Genomic DNA, 23756 nt, shown 5'->3' on the forward strand with positions numbered 1-23756 from the left:
CATAAATCAATCCGTCCAGAAATGCTGAAAGCTCTGGGTGTGGAGGGGATGTCTTGGTTGACACGCCTCTTCAACATTGCGTGGAAGTCTGGGACGGTGCCTAAGGAGTGGCAGACCGGGGTGGTGGTTCCCCTCTTCAAAAAGGGGGACCAGAAGGTGTGTGCCAACTACAGGGGTATCACACTTCTCAGCCTCCCTGGTAAAGTCTACTCCAAGGTGCTGGAAAGGAGGGTTCGGCCGATAGTCGAACCTCGGATTGAAGAGGAACAATGCGGATTCCGTCCTGGCCGTGGAACAATGGATCAGATCTTTACTCTCGCAAGGATCCTGGAGGGGGCCTGGGAGTATGCCCAACCAGTCTACATGTGTTTTGTGGATCTGGAGAAGGCGTATGACCGGATCCCCCGGGAGAAATTGTGGGAGGTGCTGCGGGAATATGGGGTGAGGGGGGTCCCTTCTCAGGGCCATCCAATCTCTGTATGACCAAAGCGAGAGCTGTGTCCGGGTTCTCGGCAGTAAGTCGGACTCGTTCCAGGTGAGGGTTGGCCTCCGCCAGGGCTGCGCTTTGTCACCAATCCTGTTTGTAATATATATGGACAGGATATCGAGGCGTAGTCGGGGCGGGGAGGGGTTGCAGTTCGGTGGGCTCGGGATCTCATCGCTGCTTTTCGCAGATGATGTGGTCCTGATGGCATCATCGGTCTGTGACCTTCAGCCCTCACTGGATCGGTTCGCAGCCGAGTGTGAAGCGGCTGGGATGAGGATCAGCACCTCTAAATCTGAGGCCATGGTTCTCAGCAGGAAACCGATGGAGTGCTTTCTCCGGGTAGGGATTGAGTCCTTACCTCAAGTGAAGGAGTTTAAGTACCTCGGGGTCTTGTTCGCGAGTGAGGGGACCATGGAGCGTGAGATTGGTCGGAGAATCGGAGCAGCCGGTGCGGTATTACATTCTGTTTATCGCACCGTTGTGACGAAAAGAGAGCTGAGCCAGAAGGCAAAGCTCTCGATCTACCGGGCAATTTTCGTTCCTACCCTCACCTATGGTCATGAAGGCTGGGTCATGACCGAAAGAACGAGATCCAGGGTACAAGCGGCCGAAATGGGTTTCCTCAGGAGGGTGGCTGGCGTCTCCCTTAGAGATAGGGTGAGAAGCTCAGTCATCCGAGAGGAGCTCGGAGTAGAGCCGCTGCTCCTTTGCGTTGAAAGGAGCCAGTTGAGGTGGTTCGGGCATCTGGTAAGGATGCCTCCTGGGCGCCTCCCTAGGGAGGTGTTCCAGGCACGTCCAACTGGGAGGAGACCTAGGGGAAGACCCAGGACTAGGTGGAGAGATTATATCTCCAACCTGGCCTGGGAACGCCTCGGGATCCCCCAGTCGGAGCTGGTTGATGTGGCTCGGGAAAGGGAAGTTTGGGGTCCCCTACTGGAGCTGCTGCCCCCGCGACCCGATACCGGATAAGCGGATGAAGATGGATGGATGGATGGATGGATAAATCAATGCTATTTGTCCCCCTTTAAGTATGTCTGTAGGTTATTCAAATATTTAAACAGTGACAAAGCAATTTCGCCTGACTTTGTCTGAGGTAATCAGAATCAGAAATACTTTATTGATCCCCAAAGGGAAATTCTATGTTTCAGTTGCAAGAGTATATAAATATCAGGGTAGAAATATAAATAAAGAAATATAGGAGTGTATATATGTACGGTATTTACATAGTTAAAGGAATTTTTATGATACAGTATTTACATGATTAAGGAGTTGTGATGCTGAACAGTAATAATGAATAAATAGTAGCAGCAGAGTATTGCACAAATTTTAAGCCAGTGTTATTGCAAAAAACAGATATTATTGTCCAGTTTCAAACTCACTAAGTGTCTGTGTGTCAGTCACTTAGAGGGAGGAGTTATAAAGATTGATGGCCACAGGCAGGAATGACTTCCTGTGGCGCTCTGTGGTGCATTTTGGGGGAGTAAGTCTTGCACTGAAAGCGCTCCTGTGTATGAGCAGCAAGCCATGGAGAGGGTGGGAGACAGATGACATGTAGCTTGGACCGCATCCTTGTCTCTGACACTGACAGAGAGTCCAGCTCCACCCACACAACATCACTGGCCTTGCAACTGCAAACAGGATAGCACTGGCCACCACAGACATGAGACTCAGGCTCAGGTTGAAGACATGGATAAGGACTCCACATAGCTAGGGGTCACAGTCTTTGAGTACCCTAGGATGAACACCATCAGGGCCTGCAGCCTTATTAGAGTGGAGTATAGTCAGCTGTCTTGTCACCTGGTCAGCAGTGAGTCACACAGAGGTTACAGGTGGGGTAGGGGGAGGGGAGGAGGAGTCAGGCTGGAGAGAGGTGTTAACCTGAGAGCCAGAGGAAGGGGGAGTAGGGATCTCCCAGGAGGAGGGCGAGGGACAGTGAGGGGGGAGTAGTGGGGTTGGAGGTGAGACTGCAGTTGAGTTAGTGGGGGGATGGGCAGAAGCCATAGCATCCTCTGCTGCCAGTTGGTCTGAAGCCAGTGACGTTCCTCATGCCGCTCCAGACCTCCCTCATGTTGTTCTGCTGGAGTTTTATGCTCCAGCTTCCTCTTTACTCCTCCTTCGCCTCCTTGATCTTCAACTTCAACTTCAGGTCCCCCTGAATGTCCCTCACCTCCTCCCTATTCTCGTCTCTGAAAGCCCTCCTCTTTGCATTCAGGATGTTCTTGATGTCCTTTGTTACCCACGATTTATTGTTTGGGTAACACTGAACAGTCTTCAGGGACAGTGCAGTCCACACAGAAGTCTATGTAGTCTGAGATCCACTCAGTCTGCCCATCTATGTCCTCTCCATGTGGCTCACAGAGTGCATCTCAGTATGTCACCTCAAAACATCCCTGGAGTGTCTCATAGGCCTCTTTTGACCATCTCCTCACTGCCCTTGTGGTCACAGGCTGCCTTTTCACCAGAGGCGCCCCGTTCAGCTTCAGTGCAATCAGCTGGTCCCGGGAGTAAACAAAGCGGCCATGTAGTTGCTGCTCAACGGTGCCGTGGCTTTCCAAAACTCTCCCAACTAGCTTGATTTGAGAGAGTGTAGTTTAAATGACTTAAAGTCCAAGAATCCCACACGTGAGAAATAAAAGAAAATGAAAAAGTAAAAAGTAAGAAGACGAAAGACGGAGCAACTGCTACAGGCTGCATGCACGTTGGCGCATGCACACTTTTTTAATATCAATCAAAATCAAAATAGTTTCAAATTAGCCTTTTCTCATTTCCTGAAAAACAATGGTTTTGGAGATACAAGGTTTTCACCCGACTGTGGCGATATGTAAAATAACATACGGATAATGTTTTTGTGGCGTGAAGGACATTTTTATGAATTCATTTTCAGTTTTGAATATCACAAAAAAGGCAAATGTCAAGTAAAGAGCGTGATGTCATTAAACTGTCGACTTTGGTCTGTGTGGGGCGAGTTAGACCACAAGTTCTGCAAAGGCCCACAGCAGATATTGGCAGCATGTTTTCCTCCTCCATGGCTACAGGCATGCAAATGCAGTCTTATTGTAATGTGCAGTCACGATGCCAGCTGGATAGGCTTCTGTTTCTGCACTGTAGCTTACCATACACAAACCAAATTGCTATTTGGCAACTATTTGTAAATCATAGTTAATGTCTTCATCATTTTGGGTACACTGGGTAATCACTTACAGGAATTTTCAGTCAGGTGCAAAAGAAAGTCCTGCGAATGATTGAGGCGTACACAGCAGCCTCAACAGGTGGGCACAGTTTTCAAAATGTGAAAAATTGGCCAATTTTGTCTTGAAACGTATTTTGTGAGAAAATCTATATATTAAAAGAAGCATTCTACGTTGTAGAGAGTTATTGGGAAACAGAACTCTTACTGTTACGGTTTTGGATTGAATGGCTGTGCAGACTGCACACTCCTTAGGCCTACTTCTCTTTTTGGTGGTTGATGGGAGTGAAGGTGGAGAAGATGTTCAACTATTGCTGTTGAATTAACATTCCTCAGTTGCAGGCTTGTTTTTGAAGACAGTTGTGTATTTTGATTTGATTGATTGGTCTACAGCAAAAGACAACTGTGTGACATCCCAATTGGCACTTCAGTTTCAAATTTTGAAACGTAATTGGCCATAAATCCCAAAACAGTGGCCCTCATTCTAAACTTGACAGTAAAGTTTGCTCACAGCATAACCATTTAAAGAGCCTACTGTTTGGAATTGCTCTCTATTATAAAATGAGGCTGGCTAGTTCAAAGATATGCTGTAAAAAAACTTGAAGCCTGCAGCATTTCCTCACTCTCCTTGGCTACTGGTTCTTTTCTCGTCTTAAACCTGAAACCAGGTTCTGCAGGTCATACCTAACTGTTTCTGCTGCTGTCCTTTTCTTGTGTAACATGGTTTATGTCTTCTTTCTTCATTATGAAGCAATCAACAATCTTTGATTTATAAGGGTAATTTAGCTATAATCCCCCCATTTCCTGATCTCCTACATGCTGGCCTATTATAGCACATTACTCCTGCTGATGCATTCTCCCTAACATTGCAGCACTGACTGGCCAGGATTGGTTTCACTGTACAGGCTCGTGATAATGGGCTCCGCAGATCAGTGTTGCGCCTCTATCACATCTGTAGGTCTAGCATTGGATCATTAATCCGCCATTGAGCGTTTTAAGATGTGGAGAGGTGAACTGGATGGGTGGGCAGGCTGGTGTGTTGGCTGGAAGGTGTAAAGGCTCTGAGAGGTTTTCCAGAGGGCAAACCTCCTCCCTTCTTCACATTAAAGCCCCTGTATGACTTAGACCACATCAACACATGAAAAGACAGAAGGGGGACAGAGAAAGTCTGGCAAGAGACAGTGAGAGTAAAACATGGAGCAGACAGGAAGGTAAATCCAGACACACCACTTCCTCTGATGACAGGCGTGAAGCACTGCAACTCTACCACAGGCTTCCGCAGTCACCTCAGAGTGCAGAGATGAGTCCTTAATAACATCCCTAGCTACCACTGTTTGTTTGTTACTATCCCTTCATCTGCATTACCCCCCTAAACCCACCCATTCGTTGGTTTGTTAGGGCCTATGACAGCAGATAATGTATGCTTACATGATCGTCGACTAGAGGTCTTCAGGGGCGGGAGCGTCGCAACAGGTTGCCGCAGTGCAAATCTCCTGGAAGAAGAGGATGATAAAGAAAAAGAGAAAGAAAGGCACAATAAAACCATCAGTTTTCATGACCGCGTAGGGAATAATAAACTCTCGCTGCTACGCTTCAGTATCAACCAGCTTCATTCCGTCAGCCGAGACTGGTGAAAGAAAAGCCGGGAGACGGAGTGAGGAAGGTGTGGAGAAACACACTTGCTTAACAAAAACTAACAAAATGCAGGGTTAAGCGTGAATGTGTGAATCTTCACTCTTTTCTTTTGCTCTTCTCCATTTCTTTATTGTGTGTGTGTGGTTTTTTTTTTTCCTTGCTCCACCGATGCTCTTGGACTGTGCTAAGAAACTGCCCTGGCCTCCTGAGCTCTGTGTTGCACATCAAGTGCAGCCGTCCGAGCACACACTGATGTGCGATTTTCCATCTACTTGCCATCCAAAGTGGATCAGTACCAGCACTATCATTTTCTGTTATTACTCATTTCGGGGCCAGACATTGTGCGGAAATCCAGAATATGCTGGCGTGTGAAGCAAAAAAAAAGAAAAAGAAAAAAAGAGAAAATGAGGAGAGACCGAGGAAGAGGGTGAAACGTGTGTGACAGGGACAGCAGTAAAGACAGTTTTGTCCAGCCTTATTAAGAGGGAACGGTAGATAGGACAGGCAGAGTTGTTTCTTACCTCTCCTGGAACTGTTTGGACGGGATTAGGCCGGCACGAGGATTGGCTTCCCCCTCGTGTTTGGCCTGCCACCAGGTTGCATCATCTTGGCTCATGATCTGAAGGATAGAGCCCTTCTTGAAGGCCAGTCCAGCCTCTTTACATGGGATGGCTTTGTCCTCCTTAGGATCGTAGTCAAAGAGCGCCTTCACAAATACCTGAAAATACAGCAGAGGAGGGGCGGGGAAGAAAACAAAGAGCTGGATTGAGGGCATAACAGGAAAACGCAATGGTTCACTGTTAATAACTTCTCCCTCCATTGCGTAGAGCGTGAACCCCCAGAAGGTGCTTCACCAACATTCAGGTTAATTATTCTAGAAAGGTCATTGCAATCAGAAGTTGAAAGTGCAACTGCTAGCCAAGTAAGTTTCCGCATGTGGTTCCCTAAACACTTAGAATGGACTAAGCCCAGTCACCATCTTCCAAGTGTGGGAAGAGTTAACATCTCCTGAGTCAGAGGCTCCAGTTGGAAGTGCTTTGTTCCACCCGCTGACGTTCTCTTATTCTAAACACAATCTAATATCAGCAATCTTTCCACATTAGGAAACAAAAAGTTGTTTTTTTCTTTAAGGAGTTGGTCTAATTGGCTCTGGCAGTGGGGTTGGACGCAAATCATCAACACAAAGGACATTATACAACATCCTTATAGTGGAAAAATCTCTGACATCTTTTCCCTGGTGTGGGCCGCGAGCTGCAACCTACAGCACCTTGCTGCATCTTCTGTCCAAATTGAGTTCTGTCTAAATGAGTTATCCCTCCTAAGACACCTCAGTACATGTGGAAAGAGAAAACAGAGAGAAGGAAAGTGTGTATGTGTGAGAGAAGAGAAAACAAGGGGGAGTGATAGCATTTTTCGATGTCCTGTTGATTTAAAGAGTACTTTGTGCCATGTAGTAAAATTATGTTTCAGACAGAGATGTTTTGTTTGGGTCATAACAGCCACTTTGGCTGCTAAGCCCTCCGACAGAATACACTCATACATCTACAAACTGAAATCTCCTTCTCCCTTGGCTGAGTTTATTTGGCCTTTGCTCAGCCACTTAGCTGGCCTTTGGTGCATCTACACTACCTGATGTAAGCGTACAGGCTATTTTCATTAAAGTAGTAGCTGAGTGTTTGGCACCGGCGGACTATATATCAAACGGCCAGACAGTTACAACCATTACACCGATGACAAAGGATGTAAATGGCCCACCCTTCCTGCACACTTCTCTTACACATGCAGGGTGGGCTGCATTGTAAATAATGATAAGCCGCTTTCGACCCTGGTGATCCAGCATGTCTGCTATTGACAGAGTGTGTGAGAAATAGTGTATCACCTTAGCACCACAATGGGTGAGAATCATGGAGTGCTGGTTGGAGTGGCAGTTAAAACAACCACCAAAATGGATGGCTACAGGCTACTGTCTCCTGGTGTAGCCGTCCACATAATGGAGATAATCTTGTCCTACATGTGGCTGGTTATCAAACCTCAACACCACAACTGCCTCATCTTTAGCTCATGTTAAATGTCTGGACAGAGCCATAGTCATCTTTACCTTTTCTTTGATAAAGTTTTCAAGTTCTTGTACTGTACATCTACATGTGAACTCTGAGTACAGCCGCTGCTCCTTCACGTCAAAAGGAGTCAGCTGAGTGGTCCGGGCAGCTGGTAAGGATGTCTGCTGGGCTCCTCCCTAGGGAGGTGTTCCAGGCACGTCCAGCTGAGAGAAGACCTCTGGGAAGACCCAGAACTAGGTGAAGAAATTATATCTCCACCACTGGCCTGGGAACGCCTCGGGCTCCCTCAGTCAGAGGTGGTTAATAGGGCTTGGGAAAGGGAAGTTTGGGGTCCCCCTGCTGGAGCTGCTACCCCCCAGACACAAACTTGGATAAGCGGTGGATGAATGGATGGATGGACGCCGTATGTCACCCAACTGAGTATTGCTAACACTCTTAGTATTTCACAACTTACAGTTTTTAATTGGATCAACGTGGGCGCTGATACTCGAAAATAAACTAAATGGGTTTTATTTCTTTAAAACAAAACGGTGGTGGGCAAGAACTGTAATTGCTGTATGCCAGACCACCTTATAATACCAGTAACACCAACTACCGCAGCAAGCCTACTAGGGCTGTCAGTGAAGGTGGTTGAATGGTTTTTGAAGAAACTGTCTCTGTTTCCATGAAATCCGGTAAACACACTTTGAGTTGCACGAGTGAAGCTGTTACTACTTACTTATTCTATATTAGCATTGATACATTTCCTTTTAACTACTGTATTCCCTCTTCTTATTAACATTTTACACCTTTCTTTCCTTGTTCATACATTATTTCCTTACAGACCAAAAACAATGTTCTGCATCCAACAAAAAGGTATAATTTGAATGTGTGTAACCAAATCAAGATAACGACTAAGCCAGGACAAGACCTACTTTTTGCTCCTTGGTTGGCACATCCTCCTTGACACATGGGACGACTTTAAATGTAATGGCTCCTTGCGACTGGGCCTGAATGTTGGGAAAGACAAAACAGATAGACCAGTTAAGGTAGAAATGGAGGGGGTGGAAACACCACTCATCTGTCCTGCAAATATTTCACAAAGCACCTAATCCAATGAAAGTCACATAATGCAAAGCACTGTTTGACTTTTCAACAATAGAAGGGTTATTAGTATTGGATGACTTTCCTTGGCAGGGATAGCTCGTGTGTGTGGGGGGGTAAAAGGAGGAGTGTTGAAAGCTATCCTCAGCTCCGGAGGCCTTTGTGTCTGAGAAGGCCTCCAGAGTTTAAAAGACTCTCTCTTTCCTCTCCAGTTGTCCCCTCTGGCAGAGTTCAGGCCCGTGGCGGGGCTTATTCGAGGCCTGTGGAGGACCGGGAGGAACTACTAAGCTTCAGTTTCATCCAGGGGAACTGTGTGGCTCGATACATGTGGTTCAAAGGCAAGTAAAGACTTGTAGAGAATGGCCAGAGTTACCAGCACTGTGATGCGAGGCACGTGGTTCTGGGTGAGTTGGGGGAGTTTTTTTTGCCATGACATACAAGGAATGTTACTTTCGCCAAGAGAGTAGAGCTGAAACCCTCGGACAGAACATACACACATGACAGAATGCAGCCACACACACACACACACACACACACACACACACACACACAAAAGTTGAGGCTTACCAGAATACGAATGATTTCCTCTGGTTTCTTGTCATCCACAGGGATTCCATTGACCTCCTTCAGTTCATCCCCAACGTGAATCAGTCCTGCCACACACAAACACAAAGTTAACATATCTACAATCTCACTGAAATGTAATTGTTCTTATGTCCTAATATAAGTGAGCTACTGTGTAAAGGTCCAGTGCTCAAAAAGCCTGGGGATGTGTACAGTACACCAGATTACTGTTTATCGTTGTGGTGGCATTTAAGATTGGAAAAGACTCAAAACATTATTGTCCACACATGTGGAAATTTGCCTTTGGCGTCACTGTGGCAAAACTGGAAAACAGAATGGACACAATGAACACAAACTCAAACAGAAAACATGTGGACAACAAGCAGAGCTTTGCGGTATACATGTCATTCATGTTCATATTTAAATAGAGGTGGGGGAAAAAAATCAATACAGCATAATATCGCAATATTTTCAGTGCCAATACTGTATCGATACACAGGTTCCAAGTATCAATCTTTTATTATTTATGTGTTGGTCAGTTTGTCTGCTTGACAATCCCATTTTGAAGCAACAACATTGAACTGATGTGAACAAACACAGAAATGTATCTTTTTAGGTAAAACAGACATTGACAAAGTTTCCTTTTGGGGACATCATTTGAAACTGGGAAGAATTAGAAGTAGGAAAAAAAGGTTATAAATTGCAGTATATTGCAAAATATTGCAATATGTTTAAAATCGCAATAATGGTATTGTGGCAGTATGGTGATGATATTGTTTAAGGTGGCGTCTGGTGTTTCCCACGTCTACATTCACTGTGGAAAAGGACAACAGATGGCACAGAACTGGCGGATTCAGGTGCAAGGATAATTCCTGTGTTGTGTTTCCTATGTTGCACCCTAGGACGTAATCCTATTGTGACAGAAATCACTTTCCAACTTGACTCATATACAAATGTTCTGGTAGAGAAAAGAAGTAAAACTGACCACTTCTGTCGGCTGCGCCTCCTCTCATGATCCGGGCCACGAGGATGGCTCCTGTGTGATCGTCACGCCTGATCGTTGCTCCCTGCAAAGTAATCACAGAGAATAATCAGGAATTAGGTGAACTGCACTGTATTTCCACTCTGCTTAATGTTACCAAAATGGCTTATTTATGGTTACTTTACCAGGAAAAAATGGATACGTCTTTTAAACAACAAATCTATGGTGTCTGATTTAGGGCGGTGGATGCTTTTCATAGTGTATTTTCATAAACAAAAGGATGTCATGGTGCAGGAAGAAGCAGTTGGTTCAGTTTACACACTACCCATTTCATAAAAAATAATGTGGGCCATCTTCTGTGATCTTTCTACTGTCCCTCCCACATATGTCTGTACTGATAGGAAACAAAGAATTAATTCATGTTGAGTACAGCAAGACTTCCTTCCACTTCCTTTGATATAAATGCGTTTGTTGGTTGTTGGGTCACAACCAGAGGTGGGTAGTAACGAGTTACATTTACTCCGTTACATTTACTTGAGTAAGTTTTTGAAAAAATTGTACTTCTAGGAGTAGTTTTAAATCACTATACTTTTACTTGTACTTGAGTAGATTAGTGAAGAAGAAACTGTACTCTTACTCCGCTACATTAGGCTACAAGGAGCTAGTTACTTTTCTTTTTACCTCTTTGGTATTCTACGCGTCATTGTTTTTACCCCAGCGTACGTCTCATTTTAATGTTTTATTTTGACAGAGAGAGAGTCTTCCGCTTAAGGCTCTACCACTTGACTGTGTTCCACCAATCAAACGGCGTTGTGCAGTCACGTGACCATACTCGTTCTCAGCGGCGGGACCATAGACTGTATATATCTATGGGCGGGACGTGTTAGCTTACAGTCGTAGCAAAACAAAGAATGTCGCCAAGGCAACACAGACGTGGAGGAACCCCCCGGCCTCATAGTGAAAGCATGGTTACCTTTTAGGAAAAGTGCGAAACAGCAGCTACATCATGCGGCGTCTTCTGTGTCGACCAAAACAAACGGACATGTGAGCGTTCAACAACTCAACATCTAACCTGAGGAGACGTAGCGGTAGTTTTAGTTTTTGCTGTGGAGAGGTGGATCTTTGTCTTTTAGGTTACATGCAGTATGGTTTGCACGTGCAGTATCCATCCAAATTTAATGTGACTTGTAATTAATAAATTAATTTTAATTTATTTTATTGATTGGATGAACAATAGTTTGCCTAAATATGATTATTTTGTATTTTTGTCTGTCTGATTGATGCTTGTGTTAAGAAATAAATCAGACGTTACTCAGCAGTTACTCACTACTTGAGTAGTTTTTTCATCAAGTACTTTTTTACTCTTACTCAAGTAATTATTTGGATAACTACTTTTACTTTTACTTGAGTCATATTATTCTGAAGTAACAGTACTTTTACTTGAGTAAAATGTTTGGCTACTCTACCCACCTCTGGTCACAACACAGTTAGAGCCCATTTTAACATGTAAATCATTGGGATATCAGTACAGGGGGAAAAAGCTGAAAAGGTTAACATCAATGGCCTGGATGGAGAAGGGTTAGGGCCAAGCAGGTACGAGGCAGCAGACTCAAAACACACAGACACACACACAGACACACACACACAGTTGCTAAAGCCTTCCCTGTCCTTTATGGGCTTGGTGCGCAGCCAAAAAGACACACAGAGAAGAGGATAGGGTTTCAACTTTCTTATTTGAAATGACAGTGTTCAGCGGTGATGCATTTACCAGTAAACCCAAATAGCCTCTTCCCTTTACAATAAAACAATCGGCTTAATGGGTGCCAACCTGTCACAGCCCTCCCACAAACACCATTTAGGCACCAGTCTGGCTGGGATTTAGGAGGGAATGGGATAGCTAACGCATCCTTGCTTGGGCTTGACGCACCAAACCAGACAGATACGCCATCTAGTCGACACGTAGTTTGTCTGGGGCTGCAACTCATCCTTCCACCCTTTCATAGCTGCTATTCCCATCATCCCCAAAGGTTGTTTTTATTTCTGTTGCAAAAAAAAGGGACAGACTCAAAGCCTTCCTCGCCCCGCTCACCAGCCGTGCTTTATTACAGCTGTCCTAATTCATTGCCGGCCAGGTCGACTGCTGGATTGCAACAACAGCTTGCCAATGTGTCACACCGCTGCGGTTTGTATCATTTTCCTGTTTGCCTTCCTCCGACAGGCCCAAATTAGTTCTGGCTACTACCATCACTGGAAAGCACAAGAGGAGAAATATATATATATATATATATATATATATATATATATATATATATATATATATATATATATATATATATATATAAACAGCTCCTCAAAGGCGAAAGAAGCCTCTGGTTTGTGCCACTTTGCAGATGCCATTAGCATGTCATCTAGGTTGTTTTCACGACCTATACACACCTAATGGTTTTTCTTCTAGATAATGGTTTCCTCAAGGCCTTTTTGCAGTGTGAAGCTGGGGAAGGACATCAAGATAAGACAGTGGTAGGGTCTGCAGATAGTTGAGCACTTAATAGAGTAATGGGGCTAATTAAATAAACCCGAGAGGTTGTAGTAGGAGTGAAATCAGTGGAGCGGGTCAGTAAGAGGGGAAGGCACTGTCAGAGCCCAGTGTCAGGGTCACATATATCCCCTTAGTGTGACTTAAAGCAGCTGTCTGTGATGCAATGACCCCCAGACAGAGAGGTCTTTTGTGTGTGTTGTGGTGTGTGTGTGTGTGTGTGTGTGTGTGTGTGTGTGTGTGTGTGTGTGTGTGCGTTTGTGCGTTTGTGTGCGTGTGTCTTAAAGAATAGAGCGCTGCAGGGAAAGAGACAGACTGTGACAGACAACAGGGTAAGATGGGGAGTCTGCAGGAAATTTCATAGAAGTATTCAGACATGTGGTCATTAACTTTCTCTTTTTGATTTTTCTTTCAGACTCTTCTGAGCTGGCTGATGGCCAGTGGTATGATGGATGTTTTTATTGTGTCCCCTGGGCTCCTTGGTGGCTGGTGGCAGTCTAAAGGCTATCTAAACAGCAGAGAAACAGAGCCTTGGACTAAGTTTGTAACAACAATGGGCTGTCTGCATAATCTCCACAGACGTGCTCTACACCGCATGTCTATGCCTATCTATGGAATCTGCTCACATATGGTGTGTAGATATAAATCGTGTTTTGACACATATGGCTTAAATCACATGTTGAAAACCTGATGCCATTTAGAAACACCACTTTTACAACTTTTATTGCAAGTGGCAATGGTGATTATAGAGCAGCACATTTAGCATGCAAACACGTACGGATGGGGTCGTGAACCCAGATTTTTGGAAAGCAAGGAGACCTTTTTATCCCCATTCAAACCACCGTGCTTTATGGGTTTTTACACCAGTAGAGAGACAAACACGGGTGTCAGTGGACAAATTTGCCCATACTAATTTTCCTTTTCACACCTCACTGACTCTCAACAAGGAGTTATTTAAAGCTGGAGTTCTTTTAAAGCCTTTATCTTTGCGATTCCCATCTGACCCACTGCCCTTCAACGTGATGGGTCTACACAGGCAGGCCAAGGCAGCAGCAAGGGAGTAGAGGATTTATGAAGGGAGGGGGAGCCTCCTTCTTAATCTGGCCAACCCCAGACTGAACTCAGTACAGTAGCCAAATAAGCACTGCCTGATAAGAAAAGCTAAAAGCGAGGCCAAAACGCTCCAGTACAACACGAGCGAGCCAGACCTGAGGATAAGTGGAAGACCAGAAGAGAGTACTGACAAGTTGCTTGGGAGGGAAGTGAAGGAGGTAGACACTGGGTAAATAAGTGGTGGTCAGAGTTGAGAGTGTGTGTGAGTGACTTAGTGAGTGAATGAATAAGAAGAAAATATACATTAAAGAGATAAGAAATGAAGATACAGAAAAGGAATAAGACGTGGAGAGGAACGAGTAGGTCCAAAATTGGAAACAAACTCCCGCACACTGTCTAACTTGCATAGTTAAATTTAATGGCAATGTTTCGGTACAAGTACTACTACATCCATCAGGCAAAAATGTCAAACAAAAGGCAAAAACCTGTTTTATCTTCATATATGTTATACATACCTGCATGGTGCGTTGTTGACATCGGCTTTGCTGTGACCTACAGTTACCTATACCATCTTTCGCTGTATAAATTCAGATAGACATTTAAGTTTATCTTTGCGAAGGAACAAACTTAAGTGGAAAGCAAAAATACAAGACGACAAGAAGAAGGAGAAACAGAAAAGTCCTTTGTCCTCTGTATTAAAGCAAACAGGTGTGTGAAAAGCCTACACTGAGGTCAGTTCACCTCAGTGTAAGCTCTCTGGCCCTCATTTTCTGTAGGTAGTAAGTATAAGATGGCAAAAGGTAGCCAAGGTTACAATTGACCACAAATTGTTGGATTATTAACAACACCTCACATATTCCTGTTTTTCTTTCTCCATTCCCAGGTTTTTAGCGATTCTTAATCATTTCGACATTGCCACACTTCCCCCTCCACCTCATTACAATCTACAGTCAGCTTTCATTCTCTCAATCCTCCAGAGGTACTTCAGCCTCTCCTGGAGGCATGACGAAATCCTTGGAAGCACTGAGAGGTAGCTGGTACGAGGAGGACAAATCCAACATCCTGAACTCAGCATCACCTCCCCCTTGATACCCTATGGGTTTTATCATCAGCATCCAGCCATGCATAGCCACTAATGAGGAGGCGCTGCTCTGTTAAATAAATACAGAAACAGTCAGCTAAATATTCTGCATGATGTGTGTGTGTGTGGGGGGGGGGGAAGAGAGTTACAAGATATAAGGTAGGTAAAGACCCTCAAGCAGCAAGATGGGCTTCCTTGTGTAGCAGCTAAGAATTAGCACAACCTGATGGCTAGGTTTACACTGAGCCTTCAACGCCTACTGGCACATGGAAGCCATTTCAAACTTTTCCTTGCGCATGGAAACAGTTCAGGAAGTCAGAAGGGTAATGTCTACGTCTGTCAAAGCACATACACGCATGAGTGACAGCATGTGTAGGTGTGTTTTTGTGTGCATGCAAGCGTGTCTGCGTGTGTGTTTCTGTGAGAGCTTCTACCTGAACTCAGGCCAAACTGGCCCAAGAGAAACCTCAAAAGACTGGATGATTGATGCTGGACAGTCACTAAGCCTGATGAATGGGCTACGCTATGTTAGCAATTAGAGACAAGGCGCCACTTAACCATCAAGTGGCTCAACTGGGCTATTTGTATTGAAAAAGATAGCAGGGTGTGCACACAAGATGGTGATGTTGTTAGGGATTGATTCTCTCTTTCTGTTGTCAACCGCTGCTGCAGTTTGCACTTAAGATGAGTATAAAAATAGAGTTGAAAGACCAGGTCTCTCCAGAAATGAAACGTTGAAGGGCAGAAGGCACAGAAACACACAGTCAAAACAGAGACAACGAGAGGAGGGTCATTGTGGAACGAGGAGCGCCTCCTAGCTGTGGTCAATTAGTCATCAGTAAGGCGATCCGAATCCTCCACTCTTAATGTGATCAGCTCCATATGCAGCCGCTGCTCCCAGCCCTATTCCTCCATTTCTTACACACAAATGCCTCCAACTGTTATTGTTTGGCTGGCCAAAACGCAACGGCTTAGTCTCTGCTGTGTGATGAGGCGAGCTAGAGCGACGCTTGCCCGTATCAAGCCATCGGCCCTCCCAGCACATGCACTGGAGCACACATGCCGACATGGCAGCCACATTAAGTATGTGATGACAAATGGCTCACACCTCATACAGTACAGAAAAGAGAGAGAGAATGGGGACTGAAATTTGGATACCCTCATGTATATGAGTGTGTTTATTAGAGCGAATGGAACGGAAGGTTGTCCAGGGAACTGTCAGCACACAGTAGTGCCATGAAACTTCAGTAGATAAGAGGAGAAGGACAAGCTGAATGTTGGATGTCTCATCATGTTAGCTTGGCTGGAATTGGCTACAATGACTTTCTGGCAAGCGGAGTCTTTATGGGGCAATTAGAGTGCCCTCTGGCTGATGGAATGGATGGATGGCTGGATGACATGATGGAAGCTTGTACTCTGGTTGTATGGATGACGAGAGGGCTGGCTAGTTGTCTCGGCCTGGCTCATCACACGTCTTGGGGTCTAGGGCAAGCTATGTGTGGCCTGTCTAGTAGGAGCCACAGTGGGGGAAAAAAGGATGCAAGGATTTCTTTACCTTAGCCGTGGCCACAACTAAAGCCACTCCACTGTTCCTAACCTGCCAGGGAAAACAAGCATGGTGCTCCATTTCAAATCCACCAGCCTCGGCCCGTAACGACCACTCAAAACATCGCCCTGTGAACCGAACCGAACACTGTGGCATTTGACAAACATTATTTCTCCCCCCAAATTGAGAGCGACAAGGGAAAACAAACGCGAGTGGCCTGGGCAGAGAGGCTGACGTGTTTTGACACAATGTCACTTAACAGCAAAAGTGTAACAGCGACAATAAACTCCTGCCGACTGCTGTTGACTGCTATGTTTAGAGGTATAAATACAAGTGTAGTGGAAACACATGCTGGCGTTCTTGACACCAGATGTCGACCATGGAAAAACCAAATACAATGTGGGAATGGGTCTCTTGGACATTAAAATACAATTACCTCCAATCATATCAGGTGTTGGAGTGTGTCATTTCATCTTACCTCACTGAGATGGCATAGAGCCCCCCACACATAACACACATGACTTTTCCATGCACTGAGGAAGTATGTAAGAACTTGTAAAAATGCTGGACTCAAACGCCATAGGCTCCAGTGCTGCTCAGAAGGAGTGCAATGTAAATTTCAGAGTATTCGGTCAAGATCAGAAAATCCATTCAGCATTATGATCACATATAAAGATTAATACATTGCTGCAAAGAATTAGCAGGAGCCTGGATATAAATCTATACTACTGTTTCAAACTGATGCTACAGAGCTGCAGCCAATCCCCTCAAGGTTACCTTGTGCAAGTCTTTCCACCTGTTTCATTAAATCACTTGTGATTGCAACTAATAAAAGCTACTCCCTCCACTCTACCCTTTCTTTCTTCATTCCTATCACACTAAACCAGGCTATGGTTTCCCTTTTTATTTTTGTAACCCCAGTCTTGACCTACCAGCCGTAATTAACAAGTATACTGAGAAAAAGGAAAATTGCAGGTCATTATTATGATAATTATGGTGAGGAGGAGAGATTCCTATGAGAGGCTGCCAGGTAATGTAATGCAGAGGGCCCTGAGACGGAACAGCTTACCTTCATTTGTCTTCCTCCACCCCCTCTTTCATTTTCCTCCTCTGCCTATTTAAGCCTAATGTTAGCGCAAGTCATTACCCAGTTGCTATGAAAACACACTTAGCAGCCCACCTCAGTACTTCAGACAGGTGCCGGTGAATTTGAGTGTGTGAATCTGTGGGGCTATCTCACCAAATGTGTGTATTTCTTTCCATATTGTCCGCATGAATCACCATGTAGACTGAGTGGAATTGTCGTCTCTTTGCTACAAGCTGGACAGTGCCAGATATTTAGTCATATTTATTAGTCATGTGTGTGTCTTGTCTGAGAGCCCTGCATGAGCTGCATGAGCACGTACAAAGAGACAGTTGTGTCACAGAGAGAGATCTATCTTTACTGTGGAATTGTTCAGTGTTTTCACCGGTGTTATCCGGGGTAAAGAAAACAGCACTTTCACATGTCACTTCTCATTTCCAAAGTGGGCTGGGAAGCAAGGCTGCTGAGGAGCACCCGGCCCGACGGGCAACAATGCCCACATTCAGCCTCTGAGCTCTCTGAGCTCTCGGAAAGCCAAGCAGAAAAGTGCAGGAGTGCCGGGATGTGTGTCCACGTTTATGATTACGCATGATGGGAGGAAGACATTTTATTTAAGAGGGCCTTGAGATTAGGATCAGGGAATGCTTCAGATGTGGCTTTGGAAGCCGAGCATGTTTTCACATTCACAACTCAACAGGCTGCAAGGGTGGTGTAACAGCTGCCTGACTGAGTGTTGTATAGTACAAGCACACACACACACACACACACAGGGGCTTTTCCATGTCTACTTTGCGCAATATTGTAGTTTTCTTAATGATTTTGCATGAATGTGATACAGTACCTTAAGGTAAGATACTTTATTTATATCTGAAACAATCTTATCTGGCCATTTTATCAATGTTTCTGAATTTGCTTTCCATATAGTTTTATTAGATTTAATCTATCATATTTACAACCGTAACCCTTTTTACGGAGGAGCAGGAAACAGTACAACTTAAAGCTGCAAGCAGCGTTGGACGGGCCCTCGCTCCTCAACGCGCGTCGAGGTTACTGACGGACACCGCTTTTTGCGCGGCACTTAGACACTGCAAATTGTCAACCAATGAAAAGTGCTGTTTCTGTGTGTGTATTTTTGTTGCCCTCCCTCCCATATTTTCTCTCTATGTTCTGTTTAATTTAAATTTTTTATATTTTTATTTTCCGGCCCTGGGACGCGTTCTCGGTCTCAGTGTATTGTTTGTTGCTGTTTACTTTTCCAAAAATAAACTACTTAATTTATCAAAAAAAAAAATATGATACCTCACTCAAGACCAGGGGTGGGCAATTAATTTTTACCGAGGGCCGCATGAGCAACCCGAGCACTGCTGGAGGGCCACATCGACAATATTTCAATTCAATTTTGCTCAATGTTATTTTTGATATACCGTAAGATAAATAATAATAATAATTATTTCATTTAACCTAACTTAACTTTTTACAAAAGCAGATTGCTTTTGATGGTTTTATTTAAACTCTTAATCCTTAAATATTTATATTAGGCTATGTGAAATTAAAATTAAATTGAAATAAGAAAACAAAAACAATAATTGAATTGCTAATTGAAACTGGATCTCTGGGGGTGTGAAGTTTGGTAAAAAGTCCTAGTTGGGTTAGCAGTTTTACCATCAACCATCAGCCTCCCTTGAGCGTCATCAGACAGATTCCGGTATATATCCTCATGCTTCGTCGTGTAGTGGCGATTCAAATTATAATCTTTAAACACAGCAACCTGTGCACCACAAATTAAGCACACGGCTTTACCTTTAATTTCTGTAAAGTAGTACTTGGCAGTCCATGTCTTGTTGAAAACACGCATTCGTCATCAACTTTTCTTTTTTTAGCGTGAGCGGACATCTCCCTAACCCAGGCATCCCTTGTCGCTGTGCACCTTCACTCACAGGTTACGCACGGACATACGTCCATAAATAACACTTTTCAAAATAAAAGCAGCACAGTTGTATTGCACGCACGACATAGATGTTTTTTAAAATGTATTTTGTAATTTGTGATTGCCGCTTCACTCACAATCACGCACGCGCATACGTCCACACGGAGTAATACAAATAACACTTTTCAAAACAAAAGCAGCACCGTTGTATTGCACGCTCGACATAGATATTTTTTTAATTTATTTTGTAATTTATGATTGGCCTCACGCGGGCCGGACAGGGACGCACAAAGGGCCGGATGTGGCCCTCGGGCCGTAAGATGCCCAGGTCTGCTCAAGAGTCTACGTCATACAGTTCATTAGCTGTGAAAGGGGGCGTGGCTAAAGCATAGGGGGTGGGCCAAAGATGACCAATGAAAACAGGAATTCTCTGTTGAGTTCAATGATATCACACACAATAGTGTACAAGAAATGGGTCATTAGTTATTAAAGGGACGTGGCTTAAGCATATGGGGAGGGGCAAAGATCACCAATTAACAGGACCTCTTTGCTGAGTTCAATGATACGTCACACAGTAGTCTAGCTGAAGGGGGTTATTAGTTATAATGGAGGCGTGGTTAAAGCATGGGGGTGGGCCAAACCATCAGCAATGAAGAAAGAACTCTCTGCTGAGTTCAATGAAACCTCACACAAGACTCTACCTTAAACAGATCAAATGTTATTAAAGGGGGCGTGGCCTGAGTAAGTGGGCAAGGTTAAAGTATCGGGGGCGGCCCAGTATCCGATGTAGACCACACATTATAGTTTGTCAAGTAAGGCGGATTTCCTGTTGCCATGACCAAAGGTCAATTTTGGCTTAAAAATGTCTTTAGGCCTGGACCCCTTGTCAATCGTAAGACATTACGGGCAGATACTGCAACTTCTACTCAAGTTACAACAACTTCGTTGTTCATCAACAAATGGTCAAAATGACTGCGACGGCCCCACCCTTGGGCAAAATGTTTTGCTTTAATAACTTTTCATCTTTAAGTTCTTTAGACACAGACTGAATTTGAAGTTGATCGGATGAAATCTCTAGGAGGAGTTGGTTAAAGTATAGCATGTATAGTTTTGAGTGAATTTTGTCTGGTAAATGTCCTCAGAGTTAGAGTCTTATGAATCCAAGCAAATTGGACAATGTACACTCAAGTTACAACCACTTCCTGTTTCAATGGCAAAGTGCACAAAATGGCCGCCCTGCCACGGCCATACCCTAAGACAAAAGTTTTTTCATTTAATAACTTTTCATCTTTAGGTCTTAAGATGACCCTTAAAAGAAGACCTAAATTTGAAGTTGATCAGATAAAATCTCTAGTACCACATGAAATCACACAAATTTCAATTCAAAATGGCGGACTTCCTGTTGGGTGTAGGGTATGGCTCCAATGAAATTTCCTGTACATCTTGGCATGTACCAAGTTTCGTTAATCTACATTAAACATACTGAGTGGGCTCATTTTTTAAGTTATGTAGTATGTATGTTTTCGTTATGTACGTTAGCAAGCCATTTTTGTGCGCCTATGCCCGAAACCATTAAAAAATGTTGGTGAGTCTTTGGGTACGTTAAGCCCTTCAGTTTCACTAGGGCCTTTGCTGCTCCGGCCCTAATTAGCACGATTTACACACGACCCAGGACAGACGGCTTTGAAGCGGCTGAATAAAAATAAATAAAATGCCTGCTGTTGTACCCCCAGACGACGAAGCAGAATCTTTCCTCAGAATCAAAACGGTAACTTGCAGGTACACAGTGTGTGTCTTAACAATTACCTTTTATTTCTCTTTTTTTATAATGCCCTTTTACTGATCTGCAGTGACTCTGAAAGTTATAAATTACATCTGAGTTTCAACAAGCATCTCTTGGCTGTCAGAAGAAAAAGTCATCCCTGCTTGAGGTTTTGACACAACTCTGGCTTTCGCTCTCTAAAGCTAAAAATTGGTCAATAGCTTAAAGGTTAGAGAAGCTGGTCTCTGTCCAAAATGTATAACTGTGTGATAAGAGAGCATTACTGTAAGCGAAACTCAAATATTTTAGACATTTTTAGGCTCAATGTCTTAGTTTGACACCTAGAAATGTGACATAAACAGTAGGCACCTTTTTTAACTTGTGTAAAAGTAAGACCGACATATCTATAATATAATTTTCACATGCAAAATCACATGCAAATTCTGGATCAACAAGTGCCTTCAAGCACAGAACATACTACCTCTCATATTATTTATCTGTGTAAGCTACTTTATAATATGTGCTTTAAGAAAGTAATTTTTATTGACATTCAATAAAATTATTTCCGGGGAGAGGGACCCTCTAATCATTTAGCATTTGTAATACACTACAATGCACTTTAATACAAAGCAACCTGTATCTCCTCTCTCACACACACACACACACACACCACACACACACACACACACACCACACACACCCACACACCACACCACACCACACACCACACACACACACACACACACACCCCAGCCAGTCAACACCAGCAGTGCTTTCCACTTGTCTTCATGTTTTAGAGCGTAGTACTCCATCTTGCTTTGCAATGCTCCCAAGACACTGCAGCCTAATCCATCAAGTGAAAGATGTATTGCTTTTAAAGCACATGGGTCTATCTGTAAAACACTAACATATGTGCTGCCTGCTCTAATCTCATTAGTTGCTCCATTAATTCCCAGCCAGTGGCATTACTTTCCCCTTGCGTTCCACATTCTGATGTAAACAGACAATAGAAAAGTCACTTTTTTTTTTAAACACATCTATCTAGTCTCCCCCTTTGATATCTGTTTCAATCAAAAAGGTATCTCCAAGGTTGTCAGCGATACTCAAACTATATTAATTGTGTAAACCTGCATTTAAACACATTCACACCAGCACAGATTAAATACATGATAATGTGGATGTGATTTCAGTCCCTATTCTCAATGAATGTGTTTGTAAAGGCTTCCAGACAAATAGAATCAGCCATGATCCAACCGTCCCAGTTGTGTCAGAGGAGGCCCGCCTGCCGCAGATGAGAAAAGCATGGCATGTCAAATTGCCAATACCTCATTCCTGCGACTGCCATTCATGGAAACCAACTTTGTCACAAACCAAATTGATCACAAAAACCGTCCTGTCTCATCGCAATTATCAACTCCCTTATTAAGTAAAGAAAATCCACCCACATCAATCACATAGTTGGAGCTTTTACAATAATAATCTTGGACATGTCATCTACATTTGTATGTGCAACTACTACAGCTCTGAAGTTGTACTGTGCTCTTTGTGGGTGTATAATGAGAAGTCCAGCCGATCCACTAGAATCCAGTGGCTGTGGCAGAAGAGTGTCTGGGCCCAGTAGTGGTATAGCTGTATTGATAGGTGCTAGCTGTTGCCAGGCAGGATGCTATGTAGGTCGGCATTGCCAAATGGATGGCCCGGACACTCTAGTTTCCATTCACTTGTACCTAGTGACACCCAGTCATGATGGGAAAACCAATCCTGTGTGCAACAACACACAGCAGAAGAAAAATGGGAAGAGGAGAGGAAGGAGAGTAGGACTGGGTATCGTTTGTGTTTTTCCCTGATACTGGTGCTAAAACAATACTTTTAAATTCAATTCAATTTTATTTATATAGCGCCAAATCACAACATCAGTTATCTCACAGCGCTTTTCATTAAAGAGCAGGTGTGGACCGTACTCTGTGATGTTATTTACAGAAACCCAACAATTCCCAATGGTGCCGGTGGCTGAACCAATATGAAAAATTAAAAAAGCAGAGCACAAAACAACAGTTGGCAACAATAAAGAATGGCTTGTTTTTTTACTAAAGGCACAATGTTCAAACTTAAATAATGCTTTTAAAATGTAATAACTTATTTCACCAGTTAATTGCAAAAAACAAAAAAAAGAACCGCTAGATGGCAGAAGGGTACTTTACAACAGCTTGATTTTCTCGAGGTGCATTTGAATGCATCATGAGCTAACGAGGTGCAATTGAATGCAGCTTGTTTCTGGTGCTGATGCAAAAGAAGTCTCTGTACCAGTCACACCTGCAACTGGAACGTTTCTTTCAGATGTGGTTGAGTTCAGCATCTGATGAATCTCCACAAGTCAGTTCTGCAGACACTGTAGGAATCTGTAGGAGTTGATCCACGTGCCTTCTCCAGACACTATCAGCACTTTGGACTGTATAGAATACTGGTCCAGTTTGTGCAATAACAACTTAGTTTCACCTTTGTAGTTGCTGCCAACACAGATTCTCCAGAAGGGAAAACTCTCTACTTGGCCTGATGTCCTCTTCACATAATCTGCTTCTCTTGTTGCTTTTGAACAGTGTCCTTTACTACTGATTCAAGAGTTCAAAAGTGGTGCACAGATATCTCTTAAACATCAGGCTGGCAGGAGAAATCTTTGTTGTTGCATGTGGACTGATGCGGTAGTTTGCTGCAAGGCCGTTTGCTACAGGATGGTATGGAGCTGACGTAATGTGTTGCATTTCATAAGCT

At 43.8% G+C, this 23756-nt stretch overlaps 1 protein-coding gene across 1 annotated transcript in view; it reads right to left on the reverse strand.

Moving 5' to 3' along the window:
• The window catches only part of mpp7a (MAGUK p55 scaffold protein 7a), a 194675-nt gene that overhangs the window by 38376 nt on the left and 132543 nt on the right, over positions 1 to 23756 (reverse strand). Inside the window, exons 7-11 of the mRNA XM_032504515.1 lie at positions 10002 to 10083; positions 9020 to 9105; positions 8284 to 8358; positions 5831 to 6027; positions 5105 to 5167 (exon numbers count right to left, since the gene is read on the reverse strand). Of these exons, the coding sequence (XP_032360406.1) occupies positions 5105 to 5167; positions 5831 to 6027; positions 8284 to 8358; positions 9020 to 9105; positions 10002 to 10083 (503 nt within the window). The remainder of the gene's footprint in view (positions 1 to 5104; positions 5168 to 5830; positions 6028 to 8283; positions 8359 to 9019; positions 9106 to 10001; positions 10084 to 23756) is intronic.

The sequence above is a fragment of the Etheostoma spectabile genome, chromosome 22 (genome assembly GCF_008692095.1).
Source record: "Etheostoma spectabile isolate EspeVRDwgs_2016 chromosome 22, UIUC_Espe_1.0, whole genome shotgun sequence".
Classification (NCBI taxonomy): domain Eukaryota; kingdom Metazoa; phylum Chordata; class Actinopteri; order Perciformes; family Percidae; genus Etheostoma; species Etheostoma spectabile.